This window comes from Pelodiscus sinensis, chromosome 2, assembly GCF_049634645.1.
Source record: "Pelodiscus sinensis isolate JC-2024 chromosome 2, ASM4963464v1, whole genome shotgun sequence".
NCBI classification, from domain to species: Eukaryota; Metazoa; Chordata; order Testudines; family Trionychidae; genus Pelodiscus; species Pelodiscus sinensis.
Window position 1 is genome coordinate 61,735,874 of NC_134712.1, and position 23,044 is coordinate 61,758,917.

The 23,044-nt window shown below is 41.5% G+C and overlaps 1 protein-coding gene across 9 annotated transcripts in view; it reads right to left on the bottom strand.

Annotated features, from left to right (window-relative positions):
• CHD7 (chromodomain helicase DNA binding protein 7) overlaps positions 1–23,044 on the bottom strand; it is a 200,920-nt gene that overhangs the window by 114,907 nt on the left and 62,969 nt on the right. For 5 of the 9 annotated variants that reach the window (XM_075920643.1, XM_075920646.1, XM_075920647.1 and 2 more), the window contains one exon: positions 10,924–12,773. The exons of 1 other annotated variant lie outside the window; for it this stretch is intronic. In XM_075920643.1, coding sequence (XP_075776758.1) covers positions 10,924–12,600 — 1,677 coding nt within the window. In that variant the 5' untranslated portion in view covers positions 12,601–12,773. Of the gene's footprint in view, positions 1–10,923; positions 12,774–14,433; positions 14,562–23,044 lie in introns of all 9 variants that reach the window. 3 more of the 9 variants (XM_075920645.1, XM_075920641.1, XM_075920644.1) reach the window with 1 other exon arrangement.

Here is a 23,044-nt window from a genome sequence, read left to right on the forward strand (position 1 = left end):
TCTCTACCCATTGAATGGATAAGGGAAAGTGACTAAATGCTATGTTTGATGATGAAGCCTACAGAAGGGATAGAGAAAACTGCACAAATAGTGGGATTTTATTTAATTATTTAAACAAAGATATGGAGGCAAGTTTTACTTGATTTTATTGTATATTTAGAAATCTAATAGGGAAAAGAGGTGGTTGAAATAACAAATAAGTTATAACAAATTACTAATTGAGGCAGCTGAGAAGAGAGAACAGTCTGGGTAATGGTATCATCAACAGCGAGCATAATTCTGATTTTTTTGGGGGGGGGGCTAGTTTTCAGGTTTGCTTTTGGCTACAAAATTTTAAGCCTCTGTAGCCAAAAGGATGCCAAACATCTGTAGATAGTATCTTAAAACCTTGCTGTTGGTAGCTATTTCATGCCATGCCAAAAACTACAGACACCATTATCATCTATAAGATATAGTTCTATGGATTTTTTTTGCCATTACCTAGGATTATTAATTAAGGACACTCTCCCTAACAGCCAATCTTTTCAAACTGTTTTCTCTTGCAGTCATGCCATTATGCTGAATTTGAGACTCCATTTCCCCAGACTGATGTCGAAAACCCAGTATTATGGCATCTCCACAGGAGAAAAATGTGGATTTATAAAAAGAGAATAATCTTAAAATAAATCTTCACCAGCATGATAAACACTGAAAACTGTCAATTACAATTGTGTTTGGTGTTTCTTCAGGAAAGTCAACTCAACTGTGAAATTCCTTTTTAATTTTGTTGTTGTCATATGGCTGTCTACAGTTATTTTAAAAGGCCATAATACCACTTTGAAAAGAAAGTATGTTTGCACTGACCTGCTGAATTCAGTATCTGCATGCTGCACCCTCCAACAGAAGACTGAGGGTGTTAAAAGCAGCCTTTAAATACCAGAGTAATGGAAGGCAAGACTACATTTCCAAGCGTGGGATAAGCAATCTTGGGGTAACTTAACCAATGGTCATTCAACCCATGATAGCATGACCCCATTACTGTATAGACCTGCTGAACACCTACACTGGTTCTACATCTGGCTGCTGTAAACAATGGCTATTTGTCACTTATTCCAAGGTTCATTGTGCTCACATTTGTAGGGTGTTGAGAGAACTCACCCGCCACCGTGGGGATGATGGGCGGAAGAGGTCTAGGTCCATGAAATTCATTCCTGGCACATCCTCTCCAGGCTTACTCTGTCTACCTCAGGCTATGTGTACACAAAAAAACACATTCTCTTTGGGAGAACGCTCTGTTCCTTCTTTAAGAACAGATTCTGTTCTATGCACATTGTGAGGATTTTGAAGTGTCCTCCAATCAACACCCACCCTTTGAAAAGCGTCTTACTACAGAGGCAGTGATTTCATGATGGCTGAACACATTTTGTGCTTTTCCCACCCTCTCCTTAACGGACTCAATTTCCCAACTTTCCACAGGAGTCTGTACCATAGCAACACTGAGCTATGCACGAATCTGGTAAAGCTACAAACTGCAAGCAGTGAGATGAGATGGGGCTACACCTGCGGTAAATCTGTGTCACTGCGTGTGCACAGAATGTATGGTCCCTGCAGATTTCTTTGCTTCCCCACAGAAAAATGACTTCTGATAAGTAAGGGAAGGAAAGTCACAAGAATGGTCACAAATCCCTCCACAATAAGGCAGACAGGTTAGTTTGAGCACCCAGACCATACAGTAGAAACGTAAAATCACTGTCAGAGCAGGAGAGCTGGGCAGTCATAGGTGTGCATGCACATACACTGAGAGAAAGACATATGCATCCATGCACACAGTGCTTAAGGCACACTCAGCCCTATCCAAAGGAATAGGCTTGTTGGGTGTGGAAGTATTTTGGTCCACAAAAGTGCAGACAGTGTTTACATGCCAGACTTTTAGTGACATGGGCAGGTTGAAACTGACATGTCACTAAAAGTGGTGTAGTGTAGACCAATTTATATATAAGTCTGCAAAAAAATGGATCCTCAGCTATATTCAGCTTTGAGAGGTCAGAAAGGGATGAGGGAAGTATCAAAGCCAAGAAATAAGGAGTGGCACTGATCTCTTCCCTGGAGGGTGCCAATGTTCACTGTACATAAAGCAATGTATTTCAAAATATATGAGGGAAGAGTGACAGCTATTCAATTTTAACCTGAAGATCACTCTATACCAGGATTTTCAGAGTATTTCAGATCAAAGATCAATTTTCTCCTTTCCTTTACACCAATTTTCCATTATTGTACATTTGGTTCAACTGCTGACCCATGCAGATATTGAGATGTATATTAAAGCATCATATTTTTCTTTAGAAAAGAATTTTTAAGTTGTTTTAAAAAAAGACTTTAAAAATGAAGATTTAAATATATGCCAAAGTATGTATACAGTTGTCACTTTTCTATAGCTAGAATAATGTCAAGAGATTTGATCTGAAATGACAGCTTCAATACCAAATACAGTACATTGTAGTTAAAAACCCTAAATGTATGTGTCTTTATAATCATTAACAAAATTTGCTTTCTTAATTCACTGTTCTGAAAACGGTTTGAAAACTCCTTCCCCAGCTATTCCAAAGGAGGAAAAAAAAATCCAGGTCAGCTTTTCCAACTGCCCACAATGAACACATTAACCTCTCAGAACAAGTCAGGTGACTCCACAGTCTACCAAATCATCATGCTGTTGTGGACTTGTATTTTTATGCTAATACTGCAAACTGGCTTCAGCCAGCCTTATGAACAGATAATTTAATGGCACAAATTACTTTCCTCCAGTTAACTTATGGCATCTGATGTGGCAAGATACTTTTAACAATGTTTCTCACCAAAGTCATTTGTACCCCCTTAAATCTATTTTTTTAAACAGATTTTTTGCCCAAGGGCAAATACACTCAAGAGCTAGTCTCTAATCTCTTATTTACAAGAATGTATATAGTCCCTTTGTTTTCTTGGAAGCCAGGGGGAAGGGAAATGGAGGAAGAAGAGGGTAATCTTTACATCCAGAGTTAAATCCCAAGATGTTCTCAGCAGTAAAAAATGCAAACAATTCTCTTAGATGCCATACTTTTTTTAATTATTCATAAACATATTAAGAGTTTTGTAGTTTGCACTTTGAATTTCCTCTGCAAAATATAAAAGAAAATAATTGGCACTAAAATGTTATACACTTTGAATGAGAGAAGATGGAATACAGACAAGCTCCCTGTTGGAGCATTTCCATAATAACAAATAGAAGACAGCTAGTCAGTATAACTTAAGAATAGACATGAAATATCTTCCTTGACCTTAACTGAAAAAAGTTTAAACAGTCTCATAACTGTTCAGCCTCTTGAAGGAAAATACAGATACATTTTAATTATGTTTTACCCCTCCTACAAATGCAAGACACAGAAAAGTGTGGCAAAAAAAATTACCATTACACCGTATTTTTTCTGTACTATGCTTCCTCCCAACACCTACAGAGTTTCTTCTTTACTTCTCAATTCTATTAGAATAATTTTCAGCCAATGCTGCTAATATTGGAAAGTTCGTGGTTTCTTGCAAAGTGATACAACCACAGCAACCAACAATGGTTACTGCTTGAAAATTCTCAATTTTTTTCTAGCACATTGAAGAACCCAGAAGCCAGCCAATGAGAAGGAATGGTACATACACATTTTGGCTGTCTTTGGCTCCTAATGAAATACGCAGCTGGCTCAGCTAGAGAAAAACACACCTTAATTTTCGAAGATCATCCTCTCCACTCTAACTGGCTAAGAGTTTTTAACTGCCAGAATTTATACCCTCTCACTATGGTCTTCAGGCCTAAAAGATGCCTCAGAGAATAGGATTTCCAGCCGTAACCACTACTCTACACTGGCAAAGCAACACAGAGGATGCTTCCCTGAAGGTCTGTCAAAAACAGCAGCATCATATGAGAAAATTACTTTCTGTATAGGGCATCCCCGCTATGTGTCACCCCAATATAGATCCATTCCGCACAACAGTTGTTGACTCTTGTAGGAACTGATGTGTTATAAGCCCTCCCATTCCCCACTCTTAAGTCACACACAAACAAACAAAAAAATCAATTTGTGCAAATGGAAGTCAGCCGTGGGGAAAGTTGTTTCGTTATAAATCTAAGTTTTTTGAACATATCTTGAACTTAGAGCGAGGATGGCCTGTATCAGAAACAGAAGTAATAAAGACATTTTTATTTTTAAAAACTAAAGTGGCTTTTTAAAATGCCTTTTTAGAAAAAACAAGATGGAGTCATGGCACTTTAAAGACTAATTTATTAGGGTATTAGAGCATAAGCTTTCGTGAACTACAACTCATTTCCTCAGATTTGAAGAATCTTAAGCATCTGAGGCAGTGAGCTGTAGCTGACAAAAACTTATGTTCTAATACCCCAATAAACTTTTTAGTTTTAGTCTTTAAAGTGCCACTGGACTCCTTGTTTATGCTGAAACTGACTATGACGGCTAGTAAAATCAGTTCAGTAAGAAAACATGTGCTAGTCATTTTTCTTGCTATAACCCCACCCACTTAGTATGCAAATTAAGCCAACTGGAGGTTAAATTTTTACCCTTTCATGCAAATTATACCAACGTATTCACTTTCGGATGTGTAACTTACTTTATCAATTAAACTACCTCTGAATTTGGCTATTTTGATTTTTAAAAGTTTGTATCTGGAAATATGTGAATAAAGTAATGAGGCTCAATCCCAAGCAGCTTGGGAAAAAAAGAACGGACCTACCCCAAGAATTACTTTGGTAAGGATCAACTCTTAATGGTCCCTCCTTTTGTTCTCACACTCCTCAATCTAGTACATGGGGCAATGTCTCACTCCTTTGCCTGTTTCAATGCTGTATCCATTGGTAAACTGGTAAATTTTGAGTCAGTGGGCATCATCACGTTTCAGTACTGACACAAACTAGAAGCATTAGTTTAGCACTTCTCAAACTCCATTTCAGGAAGAAATCAAGCACCTCTCTTAGTATACTCCTTCTGCAGCAACATTACAGTGCACCTCTTGGGGTACATGCACCTTACTTTACTTTCCAACCATTAATGGAAAAAACCTTTCCTTTATTGTTTATTATGTATTATTCCTTTATTATTGTCTTATTTAATTATTCCTATATTCAACTACAGTAGTGCAGATTAAAAACAACATGGAGAAGATCTACTGAGACTGAAGGACAACAACTGGGGTATTCCTGGAGTCAGCTAGAAGTTTTGTCTCAAGACAGAGTGAAGTGGAGGAGACTTGTAGATGACCTATGCTCCACTCGGAGTACAAGGATTTAAAAAGAAAGAAGTGCAGATTACTTGGTGCTTACAAAATATGACTGACAAACAGAACTTGACACAGACTTCAACTTATGAACAGCTACTGTGAAAAAGTTTGTATTGTGCATCCCAAGGTATGTCTGAATCCTGATGAAAAGGTATCTATGCCCATTCTATTTTTTGCATGTTTTCCAAGTCTGCCAACAGGGGGTGCCAATTACAGCGGTGATCCTTGTGACACAAACATCTGCCTACAACGAACCGAACAGAAACCTGCAACTCACTCCTAGCAGGCCAAACAGTAAAGCAGGGGTGGGGAATCTACAGCTTGTGGTGAGGTGCGGGGCTTCCCCCTGGAGTGGGGTGAGCAGATCATTTCGCCTTGGCAGTGCCACTTCCCAGACTGGCATATAAGCCTGAGATGTGGGCTGTGTGTTTGATTTGTTTTTTCTTGTGCGTGGCTCCCAACTGATTTAATGTGGGTCTGTGGCCCAAGACTGAAAAAAGTTCCCCACCCCTGCAATAAAGGATTCCACATTATCTGGGTCTAGATATCACCTGGTGCCCTAGAATTCTAAAGATCCTTATCCCATTACTAATCCTTAGCCTCCCAACCAGCATATTGAACCAGATCTTTTTGCAGGGCTCCCTTAGCCCAGGGCCCTGGCAATAGCCCCTAAAGCCCTTGTTCATTATCCAGTCTGGTGGAAGCAGAAGGTAGGGGGAGAGGAGAGGCAGACAGCTCTGCCCCTGAGCTCCTCTTGCCACCTGCAGGCTACATCCCTGCAGCTTCCATTGGCTGGGAATCACGAGGGCAGTGCCTACAGGTGAGTGTAAGACAAGACCACTGATGCCAACAACCTGCTTCGTGCCCCCACCAACAAAAAGAAGCTGCCCCAGAAGGTATTCCGTACCGTTACTCCCTCCCAAACCCCACCCTTGAACTTGTTCCAGCACTCTTTCTTCTAGACCACAACCCCCAATTCAAGCTTCTGGTCTGAGTCCCATCCCCCTCCCACACACCAAACTCCTTGGGTTCAGGCCACAGCTCCCTCTTGCACTCTAAACCCCTCATCAGCCGAAGCCCTCATCCCCCTCCTTCACCTAACCCCTGCCTCAACACAGAGCCCTGTCCTGCACTCTGAAATAGGGATGTAAGCAATCCCTTTAGCAGTTACACATTTGCACATGGGGGAGGGGACAAGCAGGAGCCAGTGCTCTCAGGGAGCTGGCTGATAAAGCTTTTATACCAGCTCCTCATGAGTACCAGTCAGGGGGAGACAGCTTTTATACCAGCTCCTCATGAGTACCAGTTCCCACCTCTTCCCTCCTCTTCCCTCCCCCCCCCCCCCCCCCCCAACACACATGCCTCAGTGCACACACAATTTACTCCACACATGGTATAGGCTGCTTTCCTATCAATGCCAGCTAATCTTCTCATCCTGGTGGAGTACTGAGTTGACGGGAGAGCACTCAGAGGTCGATTTATCACATCTAAGCAGACACGAAAAAATGGATCACCAGTGGACTGACCGCTGCAGCACTGATTTACCATGTAGTGCAGATAAGTCCTTAGTAGGGATGTTAACTAACAGTTATCTGTGTAAACATGCAACCCCTGAAAATTCAAGTTTACATGGGGGAAAGGAGGCAGGTGAGAGCCAGTGCTCACAGGAAGTTGGCTTTTTGATACAGAGGCAATGGGGGGGAGGGGAAGAATGTAGTCATTAAGGTTAACCGATATGCCCAGGCTTATCCTTAGTCTTTCTGATTTTGTCCCTGCAGACTTACTCTTTTGTACCGCTCTTTAGCAAACTGTCCACATTTCCGCCTTCTATTAGAATCATTTTCTGATTAAAGATCTCCTAATGAAGCAACACTTGCCACTTACTACTCTTCCTATCTTCACTCTGCTTTGGGATAGTTTGTTGTTGTGCCTTTAAGCAGTTTATGTTCAAGTCACAGAGTTAAGGAGGAAGGAATACTAGGTTTCATATTAGGCAAGCGAGACTCGGCAAGCCAAGTTGCATACTGTATCACACAACCTTGTTTCATTAGTGTGATTTAATCCATTTGTTAAATGCCCATTAGGAAACGTGTTTTCTTCTATTTTAATTTGGTCAAATTAGAGGAATGCAGATTTTTCACTAAAGGAATAACATCTAGCCACAAATGCTTTATTCATACTTTATGATCAAGATTGACTAAAATATTAGAATGAAACCAATTACTCTACCATTTACCTTTGTCTAATTATATTTATGCAGTTCAGCATCACTAATGAAGTATCTAAGCTTTTATTTTGCACACAAATTGTTTTTATTTTATATTTCACCACAATAGTCATTTAAAATTAATAAGCATCTCAAAAGTGCATTTGGAAAGATTTTTCACTGAAATGGTAGAACAAACTTTCTACATTAAAGACAAGATTTCTTCCAAACCCTCTAATGATGCAAATGTAACACACTGGGAAGTTGTACTAACGTTCTACCAAATCTAACAGAACGGAACCCTGGTGTAAATTTGAAGTGCAACATATATTTAGATAAGCATATTTATAGGAATTTAAATACAGGTTGACCCTCTCTAGTCCAGCACTCTGATCTGGCAACATGCGTCACCTGGCATAATTTTAGTTAGCTGAATGTACACTTGTGTGTTGCCAAGTTCCCCATTCCATAAAGTTTGTTTATTGCCACCAGTCCTGGCTCTCAGTGTTCTGTGCTGTTATTTAGCTCTAATTTCCTCTACACATCTTCTAAGAGCACAGTGAACAGTAGAAGAGTTGGTAATACTGCTATACAATACAGCACATCCCTGCTGTAAGTTGCCCTGGTACACACTGGTTCCACACTAGCATCGTTGACGATTGTGGGAACTGTTCTGTTTTAAGTCGTTCCATTCCCCACTCTTCCATTGCACCGGGGGGGGAGGGGGGGGGGGGGGCAACTTGTCAAACAGAAGTCAGTTGCAGGAAAAACATTCCCTGCTTCACATCCTTTGGCTATACATACACTTTTAACGTATCTTGAACGTATAGCGGTGATGCCCTGTACTGACCTCCCAGCAAATTCTCTGGTTCAGTACTGGTGAGGTCCCAAGAGTGCCAGACTAGAGGGGTTCAACCTGTATTGCAAGCCTCTTGGGGATTATGGTACATCCCCCTACCACCATTTGATGACATCTTCACCTGAGCTGTGTGTCATCTGCTTTTTTGCTCATGCTATGTCACATCTGTCAACGTATTTTTGCAATTTTGCTTTCCATTAGTCATGGATTTTTCCTTCCTGCTGCTTTGAGGTTCTCATCCTTTTCTTTTCATCTGTCTTCACCTGTGTCCCCTCTAATTTTTTATGCCTATGCCAGAATGAATTGTTATATGCACATAACAAAATTCATGCTGCACACAAGATGGTCTGTGATGGGGTGTAGCCAAAGCGTTTGGAAGGAGGCTCAGGGTTAGGAGTGCAGGCTCTGAGGTAGGGCTGGGAACAAGATGTTCGAAGTGCAGGAGAAAACTCCAGACTCTTGTCAAGGGTTTTGGAGTGTTGGAGCAGGCTCAGGGCAGGAGTGGCAGTGTGGGATCTGGACAGGCATTAGGATGATGGAAGAGGCTTGGGATTGGGGCAGGAAACTGGGGTGCAAGGTGCTTACCCCTTAAGGCCCCTCATTTGATGGGTGGCGAACAGGTAGCTCTGTGCCCCCCCACACAAACTTGATGTCACCGCCTCCTGCAACTCCCATTGGCAATGATTCCCAGCCAAGGGGAGCTGGAGGGACAAGCTTCCTGGAATTCATAGTGACATGGCTCCAGTCCAGGGGTGAAGGGGTGTGTGTGAGGACAGCAGCAGCACTCAAGTGGTCTCCCTTCCCCAGAACACAGGGGCTTTACAGGTTGCAGCCCAGGGCTCCTTTCTTAATCCACCCCTGTTGCTGGAGCATGCCTCTCTTCTGACCTCCAGCTCCCTTCTCATACCACTCTCTCAAACCTGTCTTCCTCTTTCTCATTTCCTTCCCATTCTAACACACTCTTGTCAGCTGCGTCCCAAGGAACGGAGAAGACAACACAAAGTATTTCCAGAACAATTCTGCCAACTGGCAGATAATTTTGTGGGCATTCCTGTAATTGAAAGTTCACTTTAAAAGGAGACAGAGTGGAGAAATAAAATGCAAATAAAATATTCAAAGTTTGCTAGAATGTACGCAGCCTACACAAAGCTCCTTCAGATCACTAACTAATTTGGGAGACAAAAAAGTTCCTGAAAATATTCACCCCCTTCTTACCCCTATAGTCTCTCGACCGCATTTCTCTACCTCTGCTCCTATCCACAGTGTCTCCTCTTCTCCCCCACATGACTTCACCTCTTGATTTAAGTCCATTGCTTCACCTACCCTATGGCTTAACCCGTATTCCCCCATGGTTTCATTTTGTCCAGTGAGTGCAGAAAGCCTCTCCCACCTGCTGAGTCACCATCTCCCTCTCACCCCCCACCAGCTGCCTCTCTCGACGCATGCATCTGATTTCCCAGATCCATCACATGCTGCGCTAAGCAGCTAACAGAAGCAGCCGGCAGGCAGCAGTCAGAGGAGCTACTGAGCAGCTGCTTTCCAAACAGACTTGGGACATGGGCTGGGACAAGTGTTCATATGATTTATTAGACTTATTGTGTCAGACCTTATGACTGCATTCCAACAATTGTCTCCAATTTATGGGTAGAGCTACCTGGGACTGATTTCTGATATGAGGGATTGAAAAATGGAATCTTCACTAGTACGGTGTGTCATTCAACAAAAGCACACCGTGTCTGATTGGGCAGATCAATCAAGATATAGTGATGGCAAACTTGCAAAAAGTTTGAGATCTGACAGGATCAAGCACAAAAGGAATATAGAGGTTTAGTCACATCTGCTGCATTAGGTTGGAAATAATTCAAGATTTCCAGTACTTCCTGCTTCTGAGTGGGAAACACTGCCATTTTAAGTGTAAGCAGGAAGTTCAGAAACTTGGTAAAACTAAAGTTGTGAGCAGTGAGAGACTCATCTAAAATCTCAAGATGTTTGATTTTGGGCTAAGATTCACATCAGTTCTTATTTTATCTAAACCATGCTACCAACCCCTCAGTAATCAGGTGCATTAGTGTTGCAATGCTTCATATGAAGAGACTATGGAACTTTTCCTTGAACTTTATACTAAATTAAGAACATTGCAAATCTGCATCCCAAGCCTAACTTTGCTTTAATCAAGATATATAGCTATATTAACATGGGCTTCCTTCTGCAAGTTCACAAATGCTATGGATTGATTTAAGGATACCATGGAAATTTAGACAAACTTTCAGCTTTTTCCTCAAAAGATTCACCATAATAAAATCACTGTTGCATTCAGGGTTAGTCTGATGCTGCTTCACATTTATACATAATACAGTGTAATCCTGGAAAAACCAATCACAAGACCACAGGCGAAGAAGGACGTTCTAGTAGCTTGCTGCTTAATAAAACTGTAAGTACAACAGGAAAAAAAGGCAACCACCAGTACACAGGACAGTCAAGGTAGAACAATGGTTTCAGAGCAGTAAACCTGTGTCTCGGGTTCTGGATATACAACTCAAACATTCTCTTTCAACTGGATGCAACTTACCTGAAGGACAGGCACTTTTTGTGGTGTATTCTGTGGTGACTGGTGAAGCTGTGCCCAAGGCTGGTGGTGGGGATGTGGTGGTGGCGGTGAAGACTGATGATGCATCCCTGGGTGAGGTGGCATGGGGGGACAGGTTGGCATTTGCTGTTGAAAAGATGGCTGTTGGCTGGGATGCTGCTGGCCAGATATCAGTCGTTCTTGTATTGCTTGTGGATCTGCAAGGCCAACGCCTGGACAACCATTCGGTCTCATGTGCCCACCCATCTCCCGTGGAGTTGAAGACATACCCATAAATGGACGACTCTGTTGCATGTTTCGAGGGCCCATATTCCTCTGTCCAATTCCCATGGCACCAGGGGGCTGGTGTGATGGCTGAGGATGGGATATATTTGGATAACTGCCAACTTCCATTGGTATTCCAGCACTACCAGGCCTAACCTGTGGAGGGGGGGTGCCTGCTGGATTACTCATTGCTTTCATAGGTGACATGGGAGGTGGAGAGGCATAAGTTCCCTGAGGCTGTGAAGGGTGCATAGTTTGTGTGTTCATTTGGTTGAGTGAGCCACTAGGGTGAATGGGCTGCTGGTGCATTAGTCCTTGACCACTGTTTGATGGAAAACCTACAGCATTTGTGTATCTTGGTACAGACTGATTCATTGGAGTGTTATTTGTAAGGCCTAAATTTTGATTCATCCCTGTATTGTTAACTAATCCCTGATTTAGGTTACTGTAAGGATACCGAGAATACTGCCCTGAGTTGTTTATAGTAGGTGAGGGTACTGTCTGGCTCCGAGAACTAAAATTAAGTGTTTGTGGCCTAACAGTACCCTGCTGAGGAGGGTTAGGGGAGAATCTGGGACTGTGGGCTACTGATTCTCCGTGGAGCGCGGTGGGGGGATGGTGGTGAAATTGTTGGACTGAGTGTCGCAAAGAAGGTGCCATATTCGGATTCTGTTGGGGCACATGAGACAAGTGGCCAGGTCCTGAGGTGGCAATGAAAGGATTTCCCTGATTAAGGCCTTCTTGACCTTGAGAAAACTGGTTCATCCTCTGCTGCTGTGGTTGACCGTGCTGCTGCATTGAAAAATCACCACGAGCCATGTAGTTTCCCATTTGCTGCATGTGCTGAGGATGGCCCTGCCCAGGGGGTCCTGATGGTGTCTGTGGTGGCTGCGTCGGTTGCTGCTGCTGCTGCTGGTATGGTGCTCTTATTTGGTCAGGCACCTGAACAGCCCGTGGTCCCCACATGGAGCCACTGTCTACAAAAGGTTGCCCATGCCTTTCATTCTGCATACTAGGATAGACCCCCATCTGACCACCAGTGCCGCTGCCATGAGGAACCTGAGGAACTGGAGGGTTGTGATACTGTGCGTGAGGAGATGCTATCCCATTCCCAGGAGCATTACTCATCATTCTGTTCGGCTGATCCATCAAATGCATTTTTTGCTGTTCATATTGATTATAATGATCAAAGTGGGTCAACTTTGCTTGGTTTTGATTGGTGGGAGGATGGTGAAGAGAAGACTGTAAGGAGGGGAATCCTTGATCTATGGGCATTTGCTGCCCCATAGGATTTACTGTATTTTCAGGATATCCACATTCTCCAAGACTTTCCAGCCCTTCACTGAAAATATTCCCATCTTCTCCGAATAGACTCATCATTCCTGGATCGGCCATTTTTTTTCCAGCACAGCTCCTCAGAGCTACAAGTAGAATGTTAGTCTGTGCTTCACCTCAGTGAGGTGTCTGTCCTCAAAGCCTTTAATCCTCAGCTAATCTCCTTCATGTCATTCCATATTTCCTTAATTCTTTCGGACCACGTAGTGTCAACCAAAGTCTGGTTACTGGTCCTGGAAAAGAGAAGGGGGGGGAAAAAAAACACACCATTGGAAACAAATAATAAAATTGTCATAATATTAAAACAGACCTGACTGTCAGAAGACACTAGCTTGTGTCAATCCCTGACGTGTATTTTTAAAATCTATTTCACTAAGAAAAACTCATTAGCTTCCATCAGAAGCTTTATTATGATAGGGAGTTAGAGAGCAAGCAAAACACTAACCTTAACCTTAAATTAATCCATTCACTACACTTCCTACTGTTCCATTCTTGGATGGAACAGAACAAAAGAACACAACATGCAGCAGCAGCAGCTGCCACAGCAGGCAGGCAGATGTATGAATATAGCCAAGCAGCCCATCTGCTGAACTAAAGCCCTGAAAATGCTCTAGTTACCAACAGCATGTCCTTAACCTTATTCCCCTGAGCAGTGTAATCAGATGAGCAAGCAGCAGCATCAAGGGCTATGATAAGCTAAAGTTAGTTAAATGGACAACAGGATTGTGCAAACACCAGTAGTGACTGTTTTTAAACCTAGGTTTTTAAAAGGATGTAAATACAAAAATTAAGTGGTTTTTTTTTGTACAGATGCACAGAGATGTTTCTCTCAAATGGCGATTTTGTTAAATTAAAAATGGAACTATACAATACTATTTCCCCCACAGCAAAACTAAGCAGTTAATAGGTTTAAAATTGAAATGAAAATGAAGTTCTCATTCTGCAAGAGGGCAGATTTCTAAAAACCATGTTCGAACTAATACCCATGGCTCCAAACCCACAGCAAACAAATCCATGCCAGAATTTGTCTGTGGATAGAGGAAGTTCAATCACTGGGATTCACTATTTGCCTTCAGGCAAACTCATTACTAATGACATAACTAGAGCTCTACCAAATTCACAGCCATGAAAAACGTGTCACAGACTATGAAATCTGGTCGTGCGCGCTTTTACCTTATACTATACAGATTTCAAAGGGATAACCAGTATTTCTCAAACTAGGGGTCCTGACTCAAGTGAGTTACAGGGGAGGAGGTCATCACAAGATTATTTGGAGGGAGAATTGCAGTATTACACCCTTACTCCTGTACTACCTTCCAAGATGGGTATCCAGAAAGCAGCAGCTGTTGGCCAGGTGCCCAGCTTTGAAGGCAGCACTCCGGCTGCAGCAGCACAGAACTGCAATACCATATCATGCCATCCCTACTTCTGTGCTGCTGCTGCTGACGACAGTGGCTCTGCCTTCAGAGCTAGGTACCTGGCAAGTAGGTGCCACTCTCCAGTTGCCCAGCTCTGAAGGCAGCAGCAGCACAGAAGTAAGTGTAGCAGAACCACAAACTCCTCCCTTAAAATAGCCTTGCTGCCCTTTCACACTGTTTTTGGGTCAGGACCTTTACAGTTACAACACTATGAAATTTCACTTTTAAAAAAGCCAAAATCATGCAATTTACTATTTTAAAAATCCTATGATCTTGAAATTGACCAAATGGACCATGACTTTGGTAGGGCCCTGAACATAACATACATTTGTGACTGCATACCACAAAGCTTCAGAGGAAGACAAGTTTTGAGTTATACATAAATGGTATTATTCCTGAAAACAAAAACTAACTACTAAAAACTGGTCCTGCCTATAGTACTTTACAGAAATACTTATGTATCAGGTAAGTATACCTGTTTGCAGTATTGTTGTATTGTGTTGGTCCCAAAATAGAGGCACACAAGATGTATTAAGTTATTGGACCAACCTCCTTTGGTTAAAGAGACAAGCTTTTGAATGACAGAGTTCTTCAGGCCCAGACCTAGAGAAGAATGTCATAATTCATTACAGCACATGATGTTCAGTTAAAAACATTAATTTTAGAGTGACAGTTTCAAACACACAATTCCAAGTTCTAGTCCTCTCTCCCCCCGGCCTCCCGGAATGAAGTTTAGGATGGATGAATGACATTTTTAAAGGTCATTTACAAGTGGAATTAGGGGGGCTTTTTTGTTTTATTAAATGGAGGACTTAAACCAAACCTAATTTAAACATTTTATAAAGAAGTAAAAATCATTAAAGGCCTAGAAAACATGACATATGAAGGAAGATTGAAAGAACTTGGTTCGTTTAGTTTAGAAAAGAGAAGACGGGGGGGGGGGGGAACATGATGGCATTCTCAAATATCTAAAAGGGTGTTAGAAGGAGGAAAGAGAAAAATTGTTCTCCTTGACCTCTGATGATAGGACAAGAAGCAATGGACTTAAAATGGAGCAAGGGATGTGTAGGTTGGACATTAGGAAAAACTTCCTAACTGTCATGGTGGTTAAACACCGAAATAAAATTGCCTAGGGAGATAGTGGAATCTTCATCATTGGAGATTTTTAAGAGCAGGTTAGACAGACATCTATCAGGGAAGATCTGTAATGGTGCTTAATCCTGCCAGGGGGGCAGTCGGCTAGACTTGTCCTCCAGCCATAGACCACAAAATCTGAATTTCGAATATAGAATCATAGAACTGGAAGGGACTTTGAGAGGTTCTCTCACCATGGTTCAGGGCTTATCCACATGGTAATTAGAACCAAAATAACGAACTCCATTGTAACTAATTATTTCAGTACAATTCTGAGGACACTTATTTCTGAGTTACCAAACTAGTTATTAGTAAAAACAAGTTTTTAAACAATTTAACATAATATCCAATATTTTGAAGAAATGCTATCTTTCTACAGTTCAACCATTATCCTCACTCAAAGATGTGAGCTAACATGATACATTTTGTATCCTCCAGCAAAACTGGGAGACACATTTCAAAGGGGAAAATATCAACAGATTTTGGGTGTGCTTTTTAACCACTTTCTAAAGGTCTCATATGTCAAAGTAGCAAAATGAAAAATACAAGTGCCCACTGTTTTTTTAATCCGTTCATCAGCACCTTGAAACCATAATCAATTCAATGATATGTAGATCATTTAGGATACATTTCTTGCATGTCTCAAATATTCTTAATGGTACCAACTCATTAAAAAAAAATCAGTGTAAAAGGATTAACTCTGAATTGGAAGTCAGAAAAATCTAACAGTGATGTTAAGGCCTGTTTCACTCATGCAATCTTTAGGGCACAAATTGTTATAAATGAGGATAAACGGTCCCTGAACTTTCTTCGCATAGAGCAGTGGTTTTCAACCTAGGACTCACTTGCAGCACAATCAGCACACAACCGCGACCACATGACATCAGGGCTATACAGGTAGTATAAATAGTGTGGATGTAGCCCACAGTGGTAATAAGTCTAGAACCACTGATATAGAGGAATCCTTCCAGTGCCTTAGAGCCACTTCAGCAGTTCCTACACTACCACTCTTCCTGGAACTTGGTATAATGCATAGAGCAACTGGGGCACCCTTCTACAAAATCAGCCCCCAGTTGTCAGGAAAGCCTCTTTGCCAAGGAATGGAATAGCTTCTGAAGCTCCATGGAAGCTTTAAAAAGTTGTTAGTCACACTAGCTTCCCTGCCCACATCTTCTCTTGCATGGAACACAGCTTGGGCAAACCAAAGAATCTGGCTCAATCTGCTCAATCATCTAACTGGTCCTTATCCAACATAATATACAGGCCAGAATTTGTTCACCAATATACTCTCTCAAACAATTATGCTGTTTAAAAGGAAACGAGGGTGGGAAAAAGAAACAAGGGAGGAGGGGAGCTTGGGGGAGAGACTTCCCTCGCTGCCGGTTACACAGGCTTTCAGACTCAGTAACTGAGATCTACAAGTTAGAATTCTCACTCTGGTAAGTGGCATGGCCTTTCCAATCCAGTTTCTCAAGAAATTAAGTTCAAATGCATGAAAAAAATTAGACTGTTATATTTGAATGCTTATTTTCCACGAGCTGTCAGGCTTTTCAGGAAACTCCAGTGGGAGCCAGCCAACAGTAGTGGAGTCAATTTCAGATGTTGGTGGTCATTGCCTGCTACTATTTCCATGGAAACTGGTGAAAATAAAGTAATAAGTTTTGTTTAATGATTCACTTGATTTTGGCCCATTTGACCCCAATTTCTGCAGAAAGTAGCCTGGAAAGGCCACACTGGAGAGCCGGTAGTCTATAGTTGAACTACGTTATATTCATTTAGACTACAACCTCACTGAAGAATGCTACAGAAGCTAGGACAACTTATATTTTCAGGTATGTAGTATTTTCTAAACCAGAAACTTAGACACATCGTACAGAAACTTGTTTCTTTAGCTACATTATTGACATCTTTTTTCCCCTGAAGTGGGGTGGATATGCTGAGGGAGGAAATTAAAAGCCCTGCTTCCCACAAGCATTCAGGGGTTTTCTCTATGGCCTGAGGTTTGCTCAACACCCTAACCCCCCCCCCCCCCCCCACTTGACCCCAATACTCTCCAGCCTACAGCCCCCTCCCAGGGCAATATCCCCTTTCTCTACTCCATCCTGCACTCAAATTCCCTCTTATAACTTAAAACCTCTCCCTCCCTCCCACACCCACCCCCTTGTTCCCACCCCAGAGCCCACACCTCCTATCTGGGAGGTGGGGGGTGGGTGGAGAAGAGAATGAAGTGGGCATGGCCTCAAAGGGGTGGAGCCTTGAGGAAGGGATGGGGTAGATCTGGGCTTGCCCTGACATTTAAAAAGCAATCTTGGGTGTAAAAAGGATAGACACCACTGCCTTAGTGTCTACATTTTGACTATTCAGAGTAAAAAAATATAATTTTGAATATCTCATTGCAATTAGTTAATTCTTCACTAAAAGAAGCACTCTTTTTAAATAGAACATCTTAGACACAAATGGATCAAGTGTCTTTCACTGAAGTCTCATGTGAATCTTCAATGAAAAACATCTACCTTACCTCAGACATCTTGAATAAATAAAAAAATCTATACTAAATGGTTCATTGAAAAAAAACTAAGGCTAGGCTATATAAATACTGTGTCTCAGATTTCTTTGAAAGTAACTTACCTAGATTTCACGTAATATTAGGCAAGAATCAGATCTTCCCCCCGCCCCCTTATTACATCAAGTATCTGGCACAGAACTTGCTTTTACACAGAGGCAACTGAGGGCACAAGAGTTTTCAGAACATTTGGCAGCTTGTTGCTGTCAAGCAGCTGATGCGAGAATGACCAGCTAGTAGTTCAGTCAGTGCCGCACATTTGGAAACAATATCCCACGTCATTCAAATTCATGGACACTTTATGATATAAAGCCACAATAACAGAATCATATACAGAACACCGCTAAGAAGCAAAAGCAGTAAGGTCTTCCCGGTACAAATGTACCCCAATTTTCCATTCTATCCCATCTTCTACATGTACCACATTAACTGGAGTCCAAACTATAGTATTAACATAGGATTTGCCGGTTTTAAATTGACAGTTATAACAAAAACAAAACGATTTTTTCTTCCCAACCTAAAAAGAAACCAGAATCATCAGAATTTCTAGCCATCCACTACAAATTTGGGGTGTTAAGTGGCACAGCACTAAAAGAGTACCATTATTTTTTAAGTTTAAGTTATAATGAAATATGCTTATATATTTTAAGGTAAAACACACTAACATCAGACTGCATCACACTGAAACTGTAAAGTGTTGTGTTTGGTCATATGACCACGTACACTTCCTACAGAATTTCAAAGCAAATATGGGGGAAGGAGATTTCTTTAAAATCCTTCAAGAAAATAGGGAACAAGCAAGATATTTTCAAATATTTCAGGAATTACTTTCAAAACATCTGGTGGGATTATTTTGAAAAGAATTTGTAAGGGAATTAACGCAAGTGTTTCATATAACTGCATGATACATACTTATGAGCCTTAAATACATTAAGCTCACTAAATGAAGAAAGAACTTGAACAGCACAACTCTTGTGGTGAATAATCCCCTAGTATAAAACTGAACAGTTCACTAATTTCAGTACACAAAAAAGATAAGTAAGACTGGGAGGGAGCAGGGAGAAAGCCAGAAGGAAGAGTTATATTGTTGCTATCAGCTATCAAAAGATCTCCTAGCAATTACATTCTCTTATAAAGCTGACACTAAACCAATGGAAGATTCAAGAAGTGAGGCCAATGGTAACATGCTGAGGCACTGAAAAAACTCCAAGCACAACTGATTACTCTCGTTAAGGGCCATGCTTTTTGTATACTTACTGCAGTTGTCACTGATTAACTAACTGATCTGGCAATTTCCTACATTCTTTTGCATTTAAAAAGGATCTGAGAGGCTGAAAGTCACCCCCCTTTCATATTCTAGAAGAAGTTTAAGACTGCAGTGCACCCTGTACTGATCGTGTTATGGAGGGGCCTCTGTTCAAACAGCCTCCTCTTATGCACAGTACCAACATTCTTTTTTTCCAAGCTCGGAAGGGCTGCAGCCCAATCTCTCTGCAAGAGCACAGCATATGTGATTGGGAGCGAAACGTATCCATCATGAATAAACTTGAGCACAAAGACAAGCTGAGTGTCACAGGATACAAAAGGGTAGAGGTCACAACAGTAAGCTGGAGGGATTGCGCAGGGCTGTGGCTGTTAATGCATGGCTGCTTCATTCAATTTTTGGCATGCAAAACAAACGTTGGGCAAGAGCATTTCAAGTTTAAAATATCCTATGTAAGAAACACATCCTAATCACAAGCTAAAAAAAACCTGAAAATGCTGAAGCCAATAAAATAGCAAAGACACATAAAACATTTAAGCTGCAAGAGGACACAACAAAAACTGAACCTGATAGTTGAAAAGAGCTTTCATGTATTTTACAATTCTCAATTTTCCATGATTTTTTAAACATTTTATTTCTACTGAAGTACAATTTATTTATTTGGGATTTTGGACACAGAGCTTATCAGTTCTCTTAAAGATTTAAACACTCCTGAAGTGATTATTGCCAGCTATAGCGTTCTGAGCATTTTAAGGATGCCAGAACTTGTTATTTACCTTATCTGTTATAAGGCTAATACAATTTTGTTTCTTTCAGAGTTTATAAAGTCTGAGAAATCACTTAATGAAATTACAGTGAACTAATACCACATAAGTATGTATTTTTCAATATATATTGTTATTTCAATTTATGACTTCTGTAGTTCAAGATTATTTTCTTGTTGATGTGTTCTTCATAAACACTGGAAGATTACAGTCTACATTTGTACAAGAACCACATCCACACATTTTTGAGAAGATAAATATACCTCGTATATTACAAGTGAAAAGTCAGCTTGAGTTTTCATGAAACTCGGTAGAACACACATTTTATTTGGGTAAAATAAAATGGTAGCTCTTCACTTGTGCTGCAATACATCTAGGGAGATTACTCATATTGCTTCTGGCATTTAGGTTTGCATTCACTTTTCAGAGTTGGGCAAAAAAGTTATTGGCATCAATAAAATAAACATTTATCTTGCAGCTTTAGTAAGTATGTAATATCGATATTTACAGAGCATATTAAGTAGTAGCGGTAATTTAGCTTACAAGAAAATGTGAGCTATTTAACAGGTTACAAAAGGACTATATGACACTCACGTAATGAACCACAGTGATTATTTAAAAATGCCAACACAAATGTGATCTGACATTGTACAGTTCAACTGTATCTTCATGGCAATCGGTCTTATATTGGGATGGGCAATACAATGGTAGTGGTTTACCAGGATTAGCCTCTGGTGGGCCACTGCCACTTAATTTACCTCCACAGGTACAGGTGATCGCGGCTCCCATTGGTTGGGAACAGTGAACTGCGGCCAGCGCTGCAATCCTCTGTACCTATGGAGGTGCAGGTAAACATGGTGGTGTGGAGGCCTGCCATGGGCTAACCCTAGCAAACTGGATGCAGCCTACGAGCCAGTATTTGCCCACCTGTTTTATAATAGCCTTTCAGATTTTAATTCAATATCTTGCAGCGGCAAAAAGCCTATGTAAAGAATTGTTAAGTCTTTGCCCAGATATCCTGTCCATTTTAAAATAGTAAGTTTAAGTGTTATTCACCAACTAAACACTAAGGCTACTGTAAAGAAAAAAATTCATTAACACTTATTACAAGTAATGCACTCTACGATACAAATTGATGGGATGGGCAAACATTGGGGGCTACTTGCACCATTTATTGAGATCATGATCAGTAGGACAGTGAAAAAAAATCCTAAGTTAAAGTGGGTTCCTAGGCTGATATAGAGAAACATAATACAGTTCTTCAAGAAGAAAAATAATCTAATATTCCGCATGCCAACCTAGGACTGAAAACAAGCAGCAATCCAAACTGAGTTATGATAAGAATCTAAGGAATTACACCATGCAGTGTAACTGACTCTTTTGGTCAAATGTGATATCACTCTAGCTTATAATGAAGAGAAGGGAAATTACTCATTCCCAAACCCACCCATTTCTTAGTCTGAATTCGGCTTTCAAGGTCCAGGAAGCAGCCAAGAGTCCAAAAGGAACAGTGCAAGTCTGAGGAGCTAAAAGTTTACTTCTTAGCTTTTAGGTTTCATAAACAGAAGGGGAAGTTAAAGTATTCCAGAGTTAGAGGCAGGAAGATCCTATTTATCTTCACTATACCACAATACATTTCAGATTTTCAAAATACTTTGTCCTGTATGTCTAGAATGCCACATCTACATACAGCGCCCGGGGCGGAGGGGGGGGGTGGAGTCTATTAAGTGTGGTTTTATGCTAAATGTAATGCCAAAATTGTTGTGTTGTCCTCACAGCAACATGGATTTTCTCATCGTTCTGGTTGAGGATCTTTTTGTGATGTACAGCACAACTTCCTCCCATACCCCCTTCAGACAACCATGAACTTGGGTTATAGAGAATGACTAGAGAACGGGATATATGGCTGACACCTTTCTGTGCCTTGGGCGAATGGCAGCTAAGACTGCCATAAAGAAAGAATAAAAATTTAGTCCTAGGACTTGTCTACATGGCCAGGTACTATGTGGTAAGCGAAAGTGTGGATTTACAACATGTTCATCTACTTGTCAGTGCTACAGAAACATTCACAGGAAGTCCTAGGGTCTGTCTCCAATACATGGTGGATCTATGCAGCAGTGATTTATCCAAATGCTTTTCTGTGTGCTCTGGAACTCCACCAGAACAAGAACGGCAACTGAGTTCATGTGAGAGCAGCTCCTGCTGACCTTACTGCACAAATGACAGTGCAGTAAATGTCGACTTCAGTTATGCTACTTGCATAGCTGAAGTCACATCGATTAGATTAACAGAGGGGCTTAGTGTAGACAAAATCCTAGGATGCAGTCAAGGGGGGAGGTAGATGCGTGTAGTTTATATTAATCGATAAGCAAAAGCTCATAGGTTAACTGGTTAATTGACTACGCTATTTACATCGCTAGGAAGGATGGAGGGGTTTGGAGGATGGGAGGGGGATCAGGGTTGGGGCATGGAAGTGGTGCAGGCTCCAGGTGGCGTTTACCTCAAGCAGCTCTTGGAGGCAGTGACACACTGGCCCTCAGCTCCTAGGCAAGAGTCATGGCCTGGCAGCTTTGCGTGCTGCTTTGGCCCCGTGAATTACCCCATAGTTTCCACTACTCACAGTTTTCAGCCAATGGGAACTGCGGAGCCAGCATCTGAGCTGGGGAGCAGCATGTGGAGGCCCTTGGCCGCCCCTACACAGCGGAACATGCTGCTGCTTCTGGAAGATGAGTAAGAGCCAAGACAGGCAGGGAACCTGGTCTAGTCAGCAGGGTTCCTTTTTGGCCAGGCATTCCAGTTGAAAAACTGACACCCCGCAACCCTCATATCACAGCAGATATGAGAAGCTTCTTCTATTAGCTTTGATAATGGTAATAAGTGGAGGTATACTACCACTGTCTCCAGTCACCGAATTGTTAAAAAAAATCATTTGCTTTGTCCCATTGTATTATGAAGTGAAATCCCCCAACTTGTGAGGCCTGCCATAAGTGTTTCTCATAGCTCTTCCCTTCACACTGTTGACAGGGCAATATTTATTTTGTGCAAAAATATATTGATGGGTGCCAGACATATGGTCAATTATTCCATGTTGCCAGTATCATTTTTCACAGTGAACATCTGTAACTTTTGAACAGGGGATCAAAATCCATGTTACACCATAAAGCACACTGATTATCATTATCCCAACCCATGGTAAACACAGATGGCCCACTACATGCTCTATAGGCAGTCCCCGACTTACGCGGATCTGACTTATGTCGGATCCGCACTGATGAACGGGGCTTTTCTCACCCCGGAGTTCGCGGGCGGTGGGACCGCCCAGAGCGCAACGGTCCCGCCACCGCGTCCTCCGGGGCGAGAA